Source organism: Branchiostoma belcheri, unplaced genomic scaffold, assembly GCF_001625305.1.
Source record: "Branchiostoma belcheri isolate BF01 breed outbred unplaced genomic scaffold, Haploidv18h27 scaffold61, whole genome shotgun sequence".
In the NCBI taxonomy this organism is placed as follows: domain Eukaryota; kingdom Metazoa; phylum Chordata; class Leptocardii; order Amphioxiformes; family Branchiostomatidae; genus Branchiostoma; species Branchiostoma belcheri.
In genome coordinates this window covers 26,295-47,296 of record NW_017804254.1, presented here as the reverse complement: position 1 = coordinate 47,296, position 21,002 = coordinate 26,295, and the positions used below count along the sequence as shown (strand labels likewise).

Sequence of the window (21,002 nt, the reverse complement as noted above, 5' to 3'; positions counted from 1 at the left end):
CGTTCTGCTGACGTGGTACTTTTGTACCCTAGAGTTTGACAGGAATAGCCTACGATATTACATATACATGTTTATTCGGATCAATGTTAATATAGCTACTGGTAACCTAGTTATGGATCCCTTGGTACTTCTGCATTCAATTTGGTAATTCTGTGTGCTTCACGTATGACATTGACAAAGTTTGTTTAAAACATCTTACAAACGTTGACTATCGAAAATATTGATTATAAAAACTATACCCCCCCCCTCCCCGAGTTTCGACCAATGGTTCGTTCGGCTCACGTGCCTGACCTTAAGTCAATGCTGTAGGATTTGGTTGGATACAAATTTGTGTGTACGTGACTATCACCAACTCTGTATCCAGGTACAGCTGTAAGTATATCATTCATTTTCCCTTTCAACACTTCAATCAAGCATTTAAGAACACGAGAACTAAATCCATCCATTTGACTATATATACATTGTACTTTTGCCGTTATAAATAGCGAGGCCGCTCTGTATACTTTGTGTACCAGGGTACCAAAGTCCAGTCCAATGTACAATCTGTAAGTGTTGGCATAAAGATCCAGGAATTGAGACTGCAACTGATTTTTAAAAAAAGTACGTGAGTACTACACTACATTGTAGCTTCGAGGCCATTGAAATATAATAAATATTGCGATTGTGATCCACATTTGAAACTAGAATGCATCGTGTTTACCTTCACATGGCCCAGCTTGACAAACTACTGCCTTGTTTATTCTTACTCAAGCACACTAATATACATGTACGTGGTGACCATGCAGTCCCTGCTGAACTCAGTTCTGCATGGCATCTGCTGCAACATGATGTAACCCGGGTGCGGCAAAATGTTCTCTCCCAGCAGACAAACTCCCATGGTATATTATCACTCTATTTGGCCGATTTTTACTCTTTCCAGCCGCCTCCCGAAGCCTGGTAGAGGCTAGTTTCAAGTAGCAACCACTAGTTTCAGTCACTGAAGTCGGACAGTTTTCAAAACCCATTAAGTTGCTTGAGTAACAATTTCATTGTGTATCTCATTTTCTGGATGTCTCATCTTCATCGATGTTAGCCGTAACTTTCTGTGAAAAGTTCCTGAGGTGACCTCGCCAGTCAGCTCCCCCGCCATGAGTTACCTGAAGACCTTGTGTGATGAGCCCCTGGTGAACGTGACGCTGGGACAGCTGCTGGACGACACCGCCGCCAGATGGCCCGGGAAGGAGGCGTACGTCTTCCGCAAGCAGGGCGTGAGGATGACGTATGCTGAGGTCAAACAAGAGGTAGGTCTCTCTCTGTGTCTCTCTCCCTCCCTCTCTCTACCTCTCCCTCTCTCTTCCTCTCTCTCTCCCTCCCTCTCTCTCCCTCTCCCCCTCTCTCTCACTCTCACTCCCCCTCTCTCCATCTCTATCTCCCCTCTCTTTCTCTCTTTCAGTCTCTCCCTCTATCTCTCTCTGTCAACCTCTCTCTCTCTCTCTCTTCCGACGGTCGAGTGATTTTGATGTACGATTTGCAGGCAGGTTACGACGGAACCAACCGCCAACAAGTATCTAACGGTAGCAATACAGCTGGACTTTACATGACATTCGCACGACTAACATAAGATTGCCCACAATTTCCGATCGTACGACAATGGTACGACGAATGTTACCAGGCCCTTACAGTCGGCACCTGTCTATCCGTTCTGCTCCAACAGTCTCCAGTGCAAGAAGTGCAGTTTGCACAAAGTAAAATTCAATGTTCCCTAGTATTCCAGATAAAATGATAACATTACACACTCTCTATCCAGGCAGACCGTCTGGCGGCGGGACTGATGTCTATCGGAGTCCGCCGTGGTGACGTGGTGGCCTGGGTCATGAGCACCAGGCCGGAGTTTGTCGCGCTGTGCTTTGCCTTGGCAAAGATAGGCGCCGTCGCTGTAAGTCCTCTTTCTATATTAGAGTTCACTTGATCGATTTTGATACGCTGATCTGGTAAAAGTACCTATTTCATCCATCCATCCATCCATCCATCCATCCATCCATCCATCCATCCATCCATCCATCCATCCATCCATCCAAAATTTTATTTCTTTGTCAAACCATTTTTCAGCTGATTCAGAGTAAGAGTTACAACCTACTTGTTATGTCAAATGGATCTTAATAGTATTTGCTTTCTTTATATACAGGTGCCGCTTACCCCCCTCTACTTTTGGTCGTCATACAAAGATGTCATAAGCAAAGTGATGGCCAAGGTAATGCATATATATACATATGCATACATACAGCATCTCCGGGGTTCATCTATATAGTTTTGAGTAGAACACAGCTGGCACGGTATATAGTAGATAAAGAAATGTAAAACTAAATGCGTTAACGCTATTTTTTTCGGGTACCCCAAATGGGTGTTTGCACGACGTGAGCGTACTCATTACACGCAAGTTTTCACGCGTGCTAATAATCAAGCTAATAATTTTGCACGCGTGCCGTTCCTCAGGCTGTGCTGAGTTCTGCAAACACTCATATTCGGGTCCCAGTATATACCTGATGATGAAAAGTTTGTTTTGTTCTGCTGACGTTAGAATATTCGATATGCGTAATAGAAATACGTTGAACACCGTAAAAGTAGTCCAAACGCAATCTCTAATGAGGCACTTCATTTTCGTTTTATCCAGATTGAGGTTAAAATCTTCTTGATCGAAAATTTCCCCTCCACTGAAGACTTCGAAGGGACACTGCCGTTCCTGAGGAAGGCGTTTCCGACGTCAAACAAGACCAAGAACTTAACCACTGACACGCACGTATTCATAGCCTGATATCCAGTCTTATCGTGGTTGGGGCTTTTTTTTTCCTCGAGGCTGCAGGAGCTCTTTCCCCGCTCACCTCCTTGGTTTCCCAGTGGACCTTTCACGATGGGAGATTGATAACTCCCCGGGCGTGCCATCTCTATTAGCGTAACGCTCCTACCTGGCGGCCTGTGGTACCGTGTGACACAGCCTGCCCCAAAAACCATGCCCCAACCACGATAAGACTGGATACCAGGCGGCTAATTCTTACACCAAATATTTCAAAGACTCATCAACTTTTGATTTCATTATTACATGCACACAGTTCCGAGATTTGCAAAATCCTGGAGCAAAAATATTCAAATGACAAGTTATGAAGGAGTGACGAGACGCCAGCAGATTTTACCGTATATGATATATCATATGTGTATTCTTTTTTAAAGTTATCGACCGCTTGTTAAAGAGGGTGGGTTTTTTTCTAACACAATGCGTTTTGACGACAGTGTTATGTATTATTTCATCAATTCTTCACATGTCGTTTCAACAGAATACCAAGCTTAAGATCCATTGTCATCATCGGAGACAAGAATCACGAGTAAGTCTGACATATCAATTATTAATATATTTTCTTCTCTGGTAGTCTTGTCAATCACAATAAATTGATTAGGACAGCCTCTTTGTCTCCCGACTTTTTTTATAAATTACTTGTTTTTCTGTTCTCTCAGTGACGCTTTCCAGAATCTAGAAGACATTCAAAGCCTGGGGACCGATGAGGCCGCTAGGGGACGTGTACAGGAAGCCCTGAGCCAAGTGGATTGCCACGATACTGTCATCCTTGCACTTACGTCTGTAAGTAGTCTTTTTTTAACACATAGAGGCTGGCAGGTTAACTCCCCTGGTATACTATTCCCTTTATTTCGGCCAATTTCTACTTTTTTTTCCAGCGACTATCGGGGCCTGGTAGAGGATAGTAATCTTCCACCACTATCTTAGGAACTACAAATCTTCCGACTTTCATGAAAGTTCATCTGTATTGGTAGTTACATGTTTCAAATTAAAACTTTTGGTCCCACACAAAAAGTTCTCTCACCCAGAGCTTTCGACCAATCACTCTGGTGATCCTCAGTAGACTGACCCAGTGAGGCTTGTCACGTGGTGTGTGACGTCAACACTGGGTCAAAGGTATCTGGTAGACGATGTCGGCCCCCGTCGCGGTTAAGTGAAGGGTGATGGGCCCTGACTGGTCGAAAGCTCTAGGTGAGATAACTTTTTTTTTCGCTGGATCAAAAGTTTTTAAACAAATTTTTTGATTTGTATGATTTAGCATGGCATGGCCAACTTGTATCCCCCACACAGGGAAGTTCCGGTCTCCCCAAGTGTGTTGAACACAGCAGCTTCTCCATTGTCAACAACACGCGCCTACACATGAGGGCCATTGGCATGGATACCAGGGTAGGCAAATAGTTCGAGTAGGGGGGGGGTTGAGGTAGGGTAAGAATGGGGGAGGGGGAAGTGTTTGGGAAGGATATGTAGTGAATTATACTTCGCATCTTTAGAATAGCAAAATCTAATTCATAGTTCTGAACATAGGACATAGCACAAAAACTATAGAATAAACCTAAAATCCTAATTACTCAAAATTTCTATTACAGAAATCCGTGCTGCTGCCCACAGATCTGCCGGAGTTCCCGCTGGCCTTCCCAGCTCCCTTCATCGCGGGATTTACTCTTGTCTTTCCAAGCAACGAATTCCCTACTATGACAGAAATCTTTGAAGCTATTACGGAAGAAAGGTCTCGTTACTTATCAAAGTACACTTACCAGTGAAATGTAGAATTACATGGACTGTCTGATATATGTGCACTTGTGCGTATCATGTAAAAATTACACATGTACAAGGAAATTGTCACTCAGGCAACTGGATAGGTTTTGAAAACGTTCAGGTGTTTCATGAAGCATCAGCTACCTTTCGTCAGTGGCTGATGTCTTACCTTCATCGACTCAGTTTGAAATTGAATCCATGTACGTTGATGATATATTCAATGGGATGTTACATGTTTAGGTGCGAGGCCACCACGTTGATGTACGTGAGGACGTTACACGAGCTTCTACACGATCCATCTGGGAAGGAATATGACTTATCATCTCTGAATCAAGGTACTATTGTAAGCCTGTAAGAAAATGATATCATATATATATACGTTCAACGTACTATAGGTAAGATAATTCAATTCTTTATCATCATACCAACATTGCAGACATACATATAGAATTACATGTATAATGTTGCCTGAATGACATTGATATTTCATTACAATCATTACATTAAAAATAAACACATAACATTACATTGCGTTACATATATTTCACATTATTCAAGCTGTCTAACTTGATGCAAATGTTTATTCCTTCAGTTAAAGTTGGTGGAAATGTTGTGACCAAGCAGCTAGTACGGCGTGCCGCAGAAGTCCTCCCAGGCGTAGAGATACTTGTGAGTATGAAAAGGGCTGATCATTTGGGGCGTCTTGTAGGGAACAATGAACATTGTAAAAACAGTCTAGTGGAAATTACAAACGTTGAACATTGAAAATTAACAATTGTCTGTGGTAGACTCTAATTATGATTGTTAACCATTGTCAATGTTAGCCTCTAATTTTAAATTGTTAACTATTAATTCTTGTCAATGGTATAATGAGAGTTCATCTGTGTTGGTAGTTACATGTTTAGAGTTAAAACTTTAGATCCAACACAAAAAGCTAGGTAAGAGAACATTGCCAATGGTAGACTATAATTATGAATGTTACACAAGACCAAGTTGATTTGATTATATGGATGACACCCTCTGATGTGTGCGAGCGTGCGAATAAAAAATTTAAAAAATCAAGCTTGGCAAAAAAAAGGTTTCTTTCATAATGGAATCTACTTGATCATGAAGTTTGAACAAATGACTCAACACACAGAGTACGGTATGGCGAATAATGAACTCCTCATTTTCAACTCTTCCCAATTTGGTCTTTTCCTTTGGAATTCATGTTGGCATTCCACGACATCAGTACCGTTTTCCAATATTGCAGCTGCTTTGTACGATTTACAGTATGTTTGATGTCAACCAAATACTCAAATCAACATGCCCCCATTTTCTCTGATAAATTAGTCTGACAAAGCTAATTTAATTATGCACTTGCTCATGCATTGACAAAAAGCAAGTTTGATAAAAAAGACTTTCTACGGCCTGTCATGTCAACTTGTCTCCGTTCCCGACAGAAAAATTACGGAATAACCGAGACCTTGTCCCTGACGGTAACAAGTCGTGAAATGACGACAGAGCAGCTGGAGTCGACAGTGGGTAATCTGCTGCCACATACGGAGGTAAGGACCCAAAGGTTCTATTTACATGCAATTACATTTACAGTAAAAACAATGACGAGATACTTAATAGTAGACGGAGAGCCATCCATATTGTGATTTACCTACTGAATAGATTGACTTGAAAAAATTACTTTCACTGATTCAAACTGACGTCAACAATGATTACAATTCTTTGTTTATTGTTTGAATGAACCTACACAATTATATTACGCACACAGTATACACAATTAAATACAACCTCAACATAAAAAAATGCAAGGAAGCGCCAGAAACCTACTAGTATTGTTTTCTTTTCTCGGGCACTCCTTCATTTGCTATTATTGAAAATGCATGTCTTTAGCATTAATGTCACAAATCGTTAAATGTATATATTTTCAATTCGTTGTTAGCGAGTACAGTAGGAGTATCTCAACTATATAAGTTAAACAGCGCCTAGAGTTAGATGTAACAAAATTTTCTGTTGATCATGACGACATACAGGTATGGTGGCTGTCCTTGGTACTGAAACTGTTCTGTTTGTAGGTTTCTAGTACAGAAAACTTAAGTGGATTTTCACAGAGACAAGACATCCGAGCTATCAAAAATTAAAACTTCCCGTGGCTACCGAGCCATCACTCGCCTTCTCAACTCTAGTAATGGTACCATGAAACTTGCAATTCACTCTGACATATCCAACCTCAGTAACTACTGCAGGGCAGCACTATTTTGGTCTGGTCTATAAACGGTTATGAATTGTTTTTATAATTACCAACACTATATTTATTTTAATTTCTATTGTTTACCTGTATTGATGCCTTTATCTTTCTATGCACTCTTTACTGTCTTTCAAATTACGCAATGACGTGGGCCTTCGTGCCTGAAGTAAAGAATACATGATATAAATAGAATAGATAAAATATTACACAGATATATTTTACTTTTATTAAGATGAAGCTGGTGGACGGACGCGGTCAGACCGTCCCCCTGCAGCACGAGGGAGAGGTCTGGGTACGAGGCTACTTTGTGTTCAAGTGTTACCGAGGAGACGATGAGAAAACTGCGGAGGTGAAGACAGCTGACGGCTGGTACAAAACTGGGTAAGCCATGTCTACCCGTTACCAGTGGCATATGTATGAATGCAATCAATCAACTTTATTGCTCAACAACCGTAACTGGTACAATGTATGGCAGAGACAAAGCATGAACTTACCCAACAGTTGTACAATGCACGGCGTTTAGATAACTTAAACAAAAAAACGACTGAGCTATTCTATGTACCAGAAGAGAGCACTGATGGCAAAGTAACGTTTATTAGTGTTATCGACGAGACAATGAGAAAACTATGGAGGCCAAGCTGACAGCTGGTAAGAAAAACTGGGGGTAAGGCTTTCCTTCTCGCTCAATGTGTTCAAGATTGAGGTGAGGTAATTAAGTATAAGCAATTATGTATGCTCTAGTCAAAGACTTACCTTAGTAGCCTAGACCAAGAGTTCCGCAATCTCATATCTTGATGATGGTCACGTTTAGATGTGTGTTTGTATATGTAACGTTGATATGTTTGGTTGCATGTGGTTTAGCACGTCAACTCGAGAAGCTTTGGCTGTCAAGAAACTTCAAGTTGGTTGCCGTTAGGTTACCATCATAGGCTATCAAAGAAATTATTACAATTTGGACCCTCTGCCGGCTTACTTTGGCACTGCAGCAGAACTCAGCTTTTCATATCTTGTGTTCTGGACATACGGGGGTCCGGAAGGGGTCCGATGCACAGCCTACTTATAACTTATGACCTGCCTGTCACACATCTGCATATCCCAATTGCGCACTAGTTCATGCATACACACATTTCTTTCATGCGTAGTCATACGCACAATACGCTTATTTTATTACTCTGACGCACATCTCGTGTATACATAAACAATTCAGCGTATCCATTGCGTATGAGGTTCTTGCTGAGATGCCTTCTGATGACATTCAAATAATCTAACCCATGTAAATGTAAGGTTAAATGTACATGCATATCATTCATGACAAAATATACAACGGCAATTTTTATAATAGAAAACTGACCTCAAAACAACTTGTCCCAGTGGAAATAATCTGGCTTTATTGTGTACCATCAAGAGCAAACAAATTTCAAAAGATTTTATATGATATTTATGGAAAAACTATAATACAGCCGAAGAGCTGGGGGAAAACTATTACAATTCGAATTAAGTTCGAATTTAGATTTTTTGGCATCTTTTAAGTATTCTTAATTCATTTAAATAGAAAATTAAGTAAACACTTTAATGTCCTTAAATTATACTTACATACGCCCTCTTTATAAGGCCTAAACAAGTATTCTATTTAAGTTGCCCCTCCTTGTTAAAAATTATGGAATTAATGCCCATACGGTTTTCGTTATGTTAATTTTCTATAGTATCCTTTTATATGATATAATGATGATTATATGATAAACTGTAATATCCGTATTTCAATAAGGTCATATTTTACAAAATAAAAAAAGAAATCATGTGAACGGCAGTGAACCTTAATCCGACGCAACCTTAATCCGACACTTTTCAACACTCCTCTGTCTGTTAGGATCTAGCACTGATATGCAAAATCTTTTAATTGCTTTACAAACTCAATAAGGTACACAGCCTAAAAACTTGAAACAGTGAGCTAACGAAGTCAACATGTTGTGGAGACGAGGTCATGAAAATTGTCAGCCTGTTTTACACTGGTAGGCATGTCGTGGGAGGAAGCTTCCGGAAGGACAGTGGTCAAAACATCGACAATTTCTCCTTTACATCCTCATGCTATACATTCAACGTTACAGCGAATAAAAAAACAATTAATAAGGTGTGTGTTGCTGACAAACCACTTGCCTAGAAGTGTCCTTCTTTTTAAGCACAGAGCGAGTTCGTTATGGTCATTCAGCGGCCGATCGAACACGACCGCCATTTTGAATCCGAAATGTACTTGTTGTTGTTGTTGAAGACGATACCACTAGTCTGTACGTGGATGTGGCAAATCATCGCAACACTTGTATTATCGCCAAAATTAGTGACAAATACTCCGGAATAGTGCAGAATTAAGTTTTTTGACTGGTAACATTATTGTAAAATTCTTCAATTATTCCTTTCTTGGAACTAAAATGCCCCGCCGTAACTGATTCGAATGCGGTCCCCTTCTTTGTAAATTCAATAGTCCCAAGCCACGTGATTTGGTGTAGCGCTGCACCGCGGTGCACCGGCCTGCCGACTTACTTTTGATGCCGTTGATAACTTGTATAAGTGTCTGTTGTTTGACAAAGGGATTGAGAAAAAAATGTTGTTGTGAATAGCAAAATTACAGGCAAACAGCTACACTGTTGCATGGCGTCGGATTAAGGTTTCGCTTAGAACAGAATACGCAGGGCACGGTGAAATCGGGAGCGATGTTGAAGACGCAATTTTCCCGCGATATCTCAATGGTTGGGAGAGTGACACACACGTAGGTATGGCGTTAAAAACAGGCTACAAGATGCACTAAATGATTAACGAAAATACCGAATGTCTGGTTGTGGATTCATCATTCAATCTTGCTTGTGCATAAAAGTGTCGGATTAAGGTTCACTGCCGTTATTTGAAATTACCACAACATGACAATTTTATGTTTAAGATTCTTAGATATTATCAATGTCTAGCCTTAAATGTTAAAGTGTTATTACAATTAATTTGCCTTAATATATGACAATAACGATGTACAGGTATATGCGGGAGGTTCTCCATTGGTTCGAGAGTCCCTTACCGGGTGTTGTGAGTGACCGGCTGCGCAGCATGTCTCTGCGGCCTCAGCAGGTCAATCTTCCGGAACAATTCTTCGGCCGTTGGCCGCCTCGATGGGTTGAATACCCAACATGACCTGATGATGCGGTACACCGGCAGAGGGCAGTTCTGTGGCTGTTGAAGACGGACCCCTTTCCTTAGTAGTTCCAACAGTGTGCAGACGTCCGGGTGCATCGGACCTCCAGCGTAGCGCGGCTCCTCCCCAAAGCTGGCGATCTCCCACAGCAGCACGCCGTACGACCACACGTCACTCTCACACGTGTACACCCCGTCCCGTAACGACTCCACGGCCATCCACTTCAGCGGCAACAGCTCCTCCTCTCCGCCCTGCGTGGTGCGTTCGTACGCCGACGACACGTAGACGTCGCGCGCCAGTCCAAAATCCGCGATCTTGGCCACTTTTTTGTCGCTGATGACGACGTTACGAGCTGCGATGTCCCGGTGCACGATCTTCAGACGTGCCAGCTCCGATAACCCACAGGCAACGTCGCAAGCAAAACCGAGACGTTCTAACAGTTTCCTATCCCCCGTGATCTTGCACTGTTCACGCAAACTCCACAGATACCGGCGTAATTCTTCATTGCTCGCGTACTCTACCAGGATGTACTGAGGGTCTGACTTGGTCAGAAATCCATAAAGCTTCACTACGTTTGGGTGCCCCTCTTTGTCCTCGTGGATTCTCGCGAGAGTGTCCATTTCTCGGTGAAAGTCGCGGACAGCCGACGCCGTCTTACGGTCAGGCCGGATACTTTTAGCGGCGACCAGAACCTCGTAGCCTAATTCCGGCACGTGAAGTCTTGCCCGTACGACATGGCCGAACTCTCCCTCCCCGATCATGTGCTCGAAGTGAAGGTCCTCTTCATCTACTTCCCATGACGAAAGGGTTTCTGTCAAGGTTGTCATTTCTGTTGGCTGTTCTGATTTTCTTTGGCGTCGGCAACCCCTTTTCACCAGGAGTCCAGTGACGATGCAACCAATTATGACAGTACTGGGAATAACGGACGCTAACACTACTACAGCAAGGACTTGATTCCTCTCAGGATTGGAGACGATCTGGCAAAACTCACCCGACTGTCCTTCAGCACAAATACAGCTGCCATTGACTGGATCACACAAGACGCTGTTTTCACAGTAGCACGTCATACTGCAGTTCTTCCCAAATGTGCCAGGTGCGCAATCGTGCTCACACCTGTCTCCACGACGGCCTGCAGGACACAGACACCCCTCCCACCTGTCACACGTCCCTCCGTACTCACAGTCACACACTTGGCTGCAATCTTCTCCATGATAGTTGGGTCGGCATTCGGTGGCGTTCAGTATGAAAGTCGCATTAAAAAGCTGACCATCTTCAGCATGTACCATACAACTATATTTTCCGTTAGCCGATTCTAGGATCGGCCGAAAGCTGATAGAACTGTTCTGAACTGTCCCTTCTTTGACAGTTTTTGTGTCGTAATGTTTTTGTCCTGCTTGATAAGTCCAAGTCATATTGGCCACGAGAATATGTGGAGCCAGGCAGGTTAAAGTCAGATTGGTACCGATGTATTTCACGACTAAATCGCCAGGTCTCTCTACGATGGCGACCTCAGGCCAGGGAATATCACAGGCCCTCCCTCTCCAGCCCGGGCTGCACTCACACGCACCGTTAAACCCATGGCAGCGGGCGCCGTTCTTACAAACACAGTTCTTCTCACAGTACACACCGTACCGACCCTCAGGACATCCTGTCACGTTGTAATGATATGTCCAATCAAACAGAACTCTGCCTCCAAGGAAAGTCAAGTTAGCACTACATACAAACCAATATGACGACGTGGACCGTATCTCATACAACTCAGCGGCAAAGACATAGCGGTCATTTTCTTTTATCTTGAAGTCGCCACTCAGTGCCCACCGAGGCAGGTCGTTATCGATATTAGTGTCCAATATAGTAATCCTCCCTTTAGACCGCCACTCTCGGTCCTGACATTCAAGTTCGACTCTACCTTGATTCTGTTCTTCGAGCACGGAGGCGACCAGCCTATCGTCTCCACGTAGTCTCCCTAAACTAGCAATATATTTTAAGGAGCAATCGCCTTTTAAGAGGAAGTTAGCGGCGTTGCGTTTCGCCAAAGGGTACTGAAGATAATCGCCGTACGACCCAACTATCTCTCCATCAATGGAAGCATAAAATCCCTCACTCGTGAATACAGTATAGTTCCCGTTCCACTCTTTATCCGGAAGGACTGGCGTTTCACACTGTTTGTTATAGAATGGCGGGTATCCAGACACGTCTATGACTACGATGACAAGGGTCACGTACAAGACATTCTTGTTCCCGGTGTTTGTCAGCTCCACCGTCAGGTTGTACCGCGAGTGTAACGTGTAGTCCAGCGGAGCCGCTACGACCAACGCCAAGTCCTCAGCACGAACCCCAAACCGTCCCCAATCGTCCCCCGTGGTGATGTTGACTGACCAAAACGTCCCGTTGGCGTCGTCAGCAGAACTTATAACACGACTGGCGGCAAGAGAATTTCTCAGCCGCACCACCGTGCTACCGACTGCCACATCCTCCGGTACTTCCGTGACATTTTCACCCAAAACGAAGAGGTCGTGATGAACCTGGAAGCTACACAGCAGTTCGGCTAGCAGAAATACACCACAGACAGTAGCACGTAGAGCCATTTTTACTTTGTAACGTTATAGCAATGGTTCTCTGACACCACACTTCCTCTCAATGTTACCGGATCAATTCTTTATTTTTCAAGCCACTTACTCTTTTGAGGAAGTTGCTTACTGTTATTGTTTCTCCTTCCTGCCGGGTTCCTTGTCGGGTTGAGATCGCCTCTTCTTTATCAAACTGCGGCTAGACAAAAAGCATAACAACGATGTTAACTCTAGCTATAATTTGTTTCCAGGCCATTTGTTTCAAGTCTAACCACGCCTAAACTTACTTGATCTGGACACCCTGGAGGCACAAAAATGTGTCTGCATGGACACGGAAATGGAGGCACACAGAAATTCTGTCTTTATGATAAGAAAAACGTAGTACAAACTGTTGTTGTTGTTGTTGAGCAAACTATCGGTTCAATACAGCGAGACCACACTTCGAATTCGTACGTCGTGTTTGGGGCGATCTTGGAAGTCATGATTGGCTGAACTGTGTGGTAGTTGGTTGAACTACAAGTACGTTGTAGCTCACTTTTACCATGGAATGTAAAACAATAGACCTATCAAGTGGGTTCTTAAGAGCAAATGTCTGTAAGGATCAAACAATGGTGGCAGGGGTCAAAAAATCGATTTGGCTCAAATTTTGCACAGTGGTAGTACTTGGCCCACAACCCCTCAAAATAGCTTTCTTTCTGCTCCACACCGATCGTTGCCATGGTAACGGGCCAAACATGTTTTGGGGCCATTTTCCCTGATTTGGGCATGTCAAAAACATGAAAATTACCAATGTTTAGGACGCGATTACAAACAAATGCTTGAATATATCAGAAAGACAAAAACTGTGCTGAAATCACCAACTTATCTGCTTTTCTAAAATAGCTTTAAACTTTTCCAGAGGCCCGTTTAAAGGGCCTGGGCATCCCTAAGACAATACAGTGTTTTTGGCTTGTGAAATATCCCTATTTCTGCCCATTTTTGAAGCGCTGTAACTCCAAAGATGGTGATTTTTTTTTCTTTCATATTGAAATCACAGATACATAATCATATGTGCTATAAAATGCATGTTTGCAAAGTTTGGCCAATTGTTTGGTTCTCACGTGGTTGTCCTCTGAAGTAGGTCATATTTTACATTTCAAGAAAAATACCAAATTTTGTCATATTTAAGATGCAATATATACAATATGAAAGCAGAAATCTAATAATGCTTTGCACAATATGTAACCCTATTGATTGTCTATCAAATGCATTATTGTGGAGTTTGGAGTCTCGTTTTGTTGCTGTGTACTTGTCCCTGAAAGTAGGCCATATTTTCGACATGTGGTAAAATTAACATTTTCGGCTGTCTTCCAGGCTCTATAACTGACAAAGTGGAGTATTATTGGAACTCAATATTTGTAGGGTATTACATACATGTATTGGGTGTGGAATGAATTCTTGTTGAGGTTGGACTCTTGTTTCGTTGCTGTGTACTTGTCTCTGAAAGTAGGCCATATATTGGACATGTGCTAAAATTAAGATTTTGGTCAATCTTTGAAGCTCTATAACTAACAAAGCAGGATGTTGTTTTCCTTCAATCTTTGTAGGGTAGTAGATACATGTATTGTGTATCAAATGCATGCTTGTGGAGGTTGGCGTTTTGTTTCGATGCTGTGTACTTGTCCCTGAAAGTAGGCCATACTTTGGACATGTGCTGAAATTATCGTTTTTGGCTAACTTTAAAGCTCTACTAACTGGCAAAGTAGGATTTTATTCAATTCAATCTTTGTAGGGTAGTACATACATGTATTGTGTATCAAATGCATGCTTGTGGGGGTTGGAGTCTTGTTTTGTTGCTGTGTACTTGTCCCTGAAAGTAGGTCATTTTTGGACATTACAGAAATTAGCATAATATATGGCTGTGTTTGAAGCTATAGAAATGACGATGTAGGATTTTATTTCAATTCAATCTTTTAAGGGAAGTACATATATGCATTTTGTATCAAATGAACTTATGGAGGTCTGGGTCTTGTGTCATTATTGTGCACTTGTCCCTAAAAGTAGGCCATATTTAAGCACATACCGGTCTGCGCTTGAAGCCCTATACACGCCAAGGTAGGATGTTATTTGAATTCAATTTTCTAGCAGAAGTATTTTATCTTATTGTGTATGAAATGAAGGCCTATAGAAGGTGGGTTCTTGCGTAGTTGCTCTGTACTCCAAAAGTAAGCCATAATTAGGACATATTCTATTGTTTCTTTGTAGCTGTCCCCGAAATTAGGAAATATTGCTCACGTTTCTATATATTATATATATAGTTCTGTGTCGTTTGAACATTTGAAAAAAAATTCTCCTTGATTCAAAATTTGAAAAACCAAATCATGTGTCTTCGGTGTTTTATTATTTTCAACACAATTCTCCCTAGTGTGGTTGCTCACATTCTTGAATCTTTATAATATGTCAAAGTGATTAAACAATGATTGTTTTTGAATAAAAGGGATTTTTTTCAAATGTTCAAACGACACAGAACTATATAATTATATATAATATATAGAAACGTGAGCAATATTTCCTAATTTCGGGGACAGCTACAAGGAAACAATAGAATATGTCCTCATTATGGCTTACTTTTGGGGACAAGTACAGAGCAACTACGCAAGAACCCACCTTCTATAGGCCTTCATTTCATACACAATAAGATAAAATACTTCTGCTAGAAAATTGAATTCAAATAACATCCTACCTTGGCGTTTATAGGGCTTCAAGCGCAGACCGGTATGTGCTTAAATATGGCCTACTTTTAGGGACAAGTGCACAATAATGACACAAGACCCAAACCTCCATAAGTTCATTTGATACAAAATGCATATATGTACTTCCCTTAAAAGATTGAATTGAAATAAAATCCTACATCGTCATTTCTATAGCTTCAAACACATGCACAGCCGTATACTATGCTAATTTCTGTAATGTCCAAAAATGACCTACTTTCAGGGACAAGTACACAGCAACAAAACAAGACTCCAACCTCCACAAGCATGCATTTGATACACAATACATGTATGTACTATCCTACAAAGATTGAATTGAAATAAAATCCTACTTTGCCAGTTATAGAGCTTTAAAGTTAGCCAAAAACGATAATTTCAGCACATGTCCAAAATATGTCCTACTTTCAGGGACAAGTACACAGCATCGAAACAAAACGCCAACTTCCACAAGCATTCATTTGATACACAATACATGTATCTACTACCCTACGAAGAATGAAAGAAAACAACATCCTGCTTTGTTAGTTATAGAGCTTCAAAGATTGACCAAAATCTTAATTTTAGCACATGTCCAATATATGGCCTACTTTCAGAGACAAGTACACAGCAACGAAACAAGAGTCCAACCTCAACAAGAATTCATTCCACACCCAATACATGTATGTAATACCCTACAAATATTGAGTTCCAATAATACTCCACTTTGTCAGTTATAGAGCCTGGAAGACAGCCGAAAATGTTAATTTTACCACATGTCGAAAATATGGCCTACTTTCAGGGACAAGTACACAGCAACAAAACAAGACTCCAAACTCCACAATAATGCATTTGATAGACAATCAATAGGGTTACATATTGTGCAAAGCATTATTAGATTTCTGCTTTCATATTGTATATATTGCATCTTAAATATGACAAAATTTGGTATTTTTCTTGAAATGTAAAATATGACCTACTTCAGAGGACAACCACGTGAGAACCAAACAATTGGCCAAACTTTGCAAACATGCATTTTATAGCACATATGATTATGTATCTGTGATTTCAATATGAAAGAAAAAAAATCACCATCTTTGGAGTTACAGCGCTTCAAAAATGGGCAGAAATAGGGATATTTCACAAGCCAAAAACACTGTATTGTCTTAGGGATGCCCAGGCCCTTTAAACGGACCTCTGGAAAAGTTTAAAGCTATTTTAGAAAAGCAGATAAGTTGGTGATTTCAGCACAGTTTTTGTCTTTCCGATATATTCAAGCATTTGTTTGTAATCGCGTCCTAAACATTGGTAATTTTCATGTTTTTGACATGCCCAAATCAGGGAAAATGGCCCCAAAAACATGTTTGGCCCGTTACCATGGCAACGATCGGTGTGGAGCAGAAAGAAAGCTATTTTGAGGGGTTGTGGGCCAAGTACTATCACTGTGCAAAATTTGAGCCAAATCGATTTTTTGACCCCTGCCACCATTGTTTGATCCTTACAGACATTTGCTCTTAATTGTATTAAACCCTAAATGATCTTGCCACGAACTATCACCCCCCCCAAATAAACTCTTTCGAGAGCAAGATTTTACTAGATATTGAACATAACTCGATGTAGTTGAAAACCAGAAGTAATCGTTACGACCAGGCTTCCGCCACTATCTGTTGACAATTGGTCTAGTCTTCAGACACATATCGAAACGATAACTACATATAATGACTCTCTACAGAAGACAACTTCTGTAAGTTATTCATCTGTTCAGAATCAGAAACGGGATCGGATATTCCCACCTGTGACGACGACGTTTGAGATCCTCAGGTTTGCAGACTAAAGTTCTGATCTGTCACAGAGTCACATCCGTATGAAATTTCGTTCAACCTGTTCGGCGGTAGAGAACGGGTTGTACTAATCAGCTCAATAGGGGTGACTAGGTCACTTGAAGCAACTTACCCAAATCGTATCACGTCGGCAAAACATACTGCAATTGTGGGAAGCCCATAAAGTGTTGTGTGCGAATATGCATAAATTATATCATCTGATCATATTCTCCAATTATGCAAATGATGCCCGAATATAATAATAACTTATATCTAATGATGCTCACCTTCATGTAGCTTCATGTAGTTTTGAATCTATTTTAACGCATTGATAAATATGAATTCTGCATTGCAGTGACATTGGGATTCTTGAAGAAAATGGCTTGCTGAAGATCACCGGCAGGAAGGAAGTAAGTGACTGTAATCATGCTCTGTGTCACTGTTCTAGCCAGCCGGAATTTTTTTTCTCCATCATCTCAATTATGTTTGACACAACATAATTTTATTTTTAGATAAGGCCACACCAAGTAAATTCTATGGATGACGTCCGCGCGCGCATTGATTTTGGCCTGTTCCTAGAAAAAAACCAAGAAATTCCGCTTCCTGTAACTATGACCAAAGAGTCACGACAGTGCCGCAAATCATTAGATTGACATGAAACCCGTAACGCGAAATGGGTAAAGAGCACCTGCTTTTTTTTGCAGAAATGTAATGAAATAAACAGGACAGGACGGTAACTGCTGTTCCACCTGATTTATTGCTGTTTTGATGATGAATAAAAGACTTCTTGCTTGTTACACTGTGTCACCTCATTCAATTTGTGTCCTAACATTTGTCGTCTCTTAGTATATTTCTAATCTAGGCATCTTGTTTTTCAGGGCCCTTCTTGTTTTTTTTTCGCCCTCTCGCATTAGATTTAGGGTCTCCAAAGGACGTCATCCATAAAATTTACTTGTTGTGGCCTAAAGTCTGGGTCACATTTCACTTTAAATCATTATCTGATTTAAAAATCCTTTCTAGCAATTCATCATAAAGGACTCAACAAATGTTCATCCCACGATGGTCGAGCAAGTCTTACTGACGCATCCCAAAGTCTTCGATGTAAAGGTAATCACATTTTCATATCATCTCTGTGTAGATGGTTAGAACTATTAAAATATTCAATGAATTTTGTAGATATTGTGAATTTGACAACTGTACAAACTACGACAGTACGGTGGCCCACAAGTACACACCTGCGTCATCTGCGCGAACACCTGCCTCGTCTTGTGGGCCACCGTACGACAGAGATCTTTGATATCCGCGTTCTGTCTCAGGTGGTTGGTGTACCAGACCCTGCCTCTGTGGAAGAGATCTGTGCCTGTATCATGTAAGTCACTAAGTTTTTTATTGAGCAACATAGAACCTTACAGAACACAGTGGGCAACTCTAGCAGGTTACTAAAACTTAGTCCTATCACAGACACTGAGAAAGGTACATACACACTATGTGACTACGTTTGAAGCGACATGTGCCAAATTTACAATATATGTTTTGAAATTTGTTGTACATATGACAGTATGTGCTTGCACTCTTTGTCTTTGTCCTTTTGTCAAAGGAAAAAAAATCTTTTCTTTGTCATTTCATGATCACATTCAACTTGTAACCAAGCGTGTCTGTGTGTGTGTGTGGTGGGGGTGGGGGGTGTGTGCCGTGTGCGAGCGAGCGCCTGTGTGTATCCGTAAATATTTTTAAGGGGGTATGCAATCTCCGATGTAAAATATATGATTTATGCTATTGCAAACTTAATGCCATATCATGCCAGGAGTGCCTCCATGTGATCGAAAATAGCATTTTAACTGTCTACCTTTAACTAATGGCCAGATAATTTTTTTATTGCTTTAGACTAAAGAAAGATCAAACGTCAAATCTACAAGAGATGAGGGAGTTCTCAGAAATCCACGGGGTAAGTACAGATATCCTGACATGTTGAATGATCCCATAGACTGAAAGTAGAGATAATGATATCGATGTAGCTTAACATTAAAATTGCTGCTTTTCATTCCACATAATACTGTGCTAGTTTAGTAGAAGCCTACAAATGGCAGGATGTGTCTAAATATGTACGCTATCGTACTTCGTTAAAAATAGATGTTGTAATTCTAAAACTTTTCCGCAATTTGTTACCAAAGGACTATATCATTGCATGAGCCTCATTATTGCAAAACCGTCTCATGTGCTTATGATATGCATTTATATATTAATATTTATACAGAGGATGTAACGATAAACATTCTATCATTACAGCTGGTGGATGATTTTTGCCCCGAATACGTCATCTTCATGGATAGTTTTCCTCTGACCTCAAGTGGACAAAAGGTATCTTCTTGTTACATCATTTTCACGAATCGTCTTTTGGTTAAACTATGTTGCTTTGAAGGCATCCATTGCGTGGAAAACATTGAAATATTCTGAATAAGACAATCTTTATGATATGGACACATACTGACACATATGCAAATTTCAATCAGTATTTCATACTTTGAGTATTTAAAACTGCAGAAACAAGCCCCAAGATGAGTCCTTTAGTTCATGGATGGTACCCTAAAAATCAGCCCAGGGCCCTTCCAGTAACCATTTTCCGTCAGAATTTTGGATAGTTTTTCTTCATTGGGATAGTATGATTTCAACTCAGTACGTAGATAAGTGACTAGAATATTGACTTTTAAAGAAGCAGGTTTCCAAGCCCTAAAAACTGCACTGGATGCCTTTAAAAGGTTTAATAATCACCGAGATTAACGTGAAAAATACACTTTCTGGAAACAGGTCGACCGGAAGAAGCTGAGAGATGTCGCCATAGAGAAGCTGGCTCTGCAGAAATAAGTCACGACTACGGGTTTTTATATTATCGTGATGACAAAGGATATGCTGCATTCCTATTTTTAAATTTGATATCATGGTGCCAAGAGTGTCTTAATTATGCTTCAGACGTTCAGATAGTTATATGACGGATACAAAATACAAGGCTACATTTGTTTAATATTTCGCTTCATATATCACGAGAACATCATATAAAAATGGTCACTATATCAATGAATGGTTTACTTGTAAAACATAGCAGCCTATGGGGCTGAATTGTGTAGTAATTGCAATAAAAACTGCACGCCTATTGACTCCAAAGTAATCGAAAAAAACAATGATTTTGAAACGAATTCAACATAATATATGGTACATCATCTAAAAAATGAATGAAAAATGTCCAACCTTTAAGTCATTCAAATGTCCTAATATAGTCTTTTGAGACTGACTGACAGTAGAAGTAGTACTAATATAGAAAACTGGATCAACTACCAGACTGACTCACAATTGTACGTCAACTTGGGTCCCTTGTATTTTAGTGCAGAGATAAACATCATCATTATGTTAAATCATTATTAGGTAATAGTAGTAAGTAGTATTAATAGCTGTTTATGGTAGGAAAAGAAACATAAAGATTTAAGCTTTCTCCATATATCTGTTATTTGATTTCACAAGATACTGTTATAGTAGTTTCTTACATCAAAACACTAATTTTACATTTTAAGCATGTGATACCTTACAATTTATTTTACGAGCGCAACAATATACAGTCATAGTAAGAAATGAAATACATTGCTTAATTGGTTTACCATTTGTTGTTAGTCCCTCAGATCTTAAATATAGACGGTAGTAGAGGCGCATATAGCACGTCGACAGAACGTAATGCGCCTTTGCAAAACTGAATTTTCGTTTGATTTTTGGTCAACGTTGCATCAGAATTTTGCCCGTTGCAGACGATATCTTTTCCGTCAAAACATTTTATATACACAGGATGATCCTTAAATACGCAAATACGACCTTACACGAGAGATGTTCTGCCAAAAATGCTATGC

At 40.6% G+C, this 21,002-nt stretch overlaps 1 protein-coding gene across 1 annotated transcript; it reads left to right on the top strand.

Moving 5' to 3' along the window:
- The first annotated feature begins 926 nt into the window (after window positions 1-926).
- LOC109482985 (acyl-CoA synthetase family member 2, mitochondrial-like) lies at window positions 927-20,886 on the top strand. Its single transcript, XM_019785943.1, has 18 exons — window positions 927-1,280; window positions 1,787-1,915; window positions 2,165-2,230; window positions 2,651-2,772; window positions 3,309-3,356; window positions 3,487-3,610; window positions 4,118-4,213; window positions 4,414-4,553; window positions 4,823-4,917; window positions 5,175-5,251; window positions 6,025-6,129; window positions 7,057-7,205; window positions 17,468-17,522; window positions 18,133-18,219; window positions 18,429-18,481; window positions 18,997-19,057; window positions 19,399-19,470; window positions 19,918-20,886. The coding sequence occupies exons 1-18, from the start codon at window positions 1,128-1,130 to the stop codon at window positions 19,972-19,974; spliced, it is 1,689 nt and encodes a 562-aa protein (XP_019641502.1). The 5' UTR covers window positions 927-1,127; the 3' UTR covers window positions 19,975-20,886.
- The last annotated feature ends 116 nt before the right edge of the window (window positions 20,887-21,002 follow it).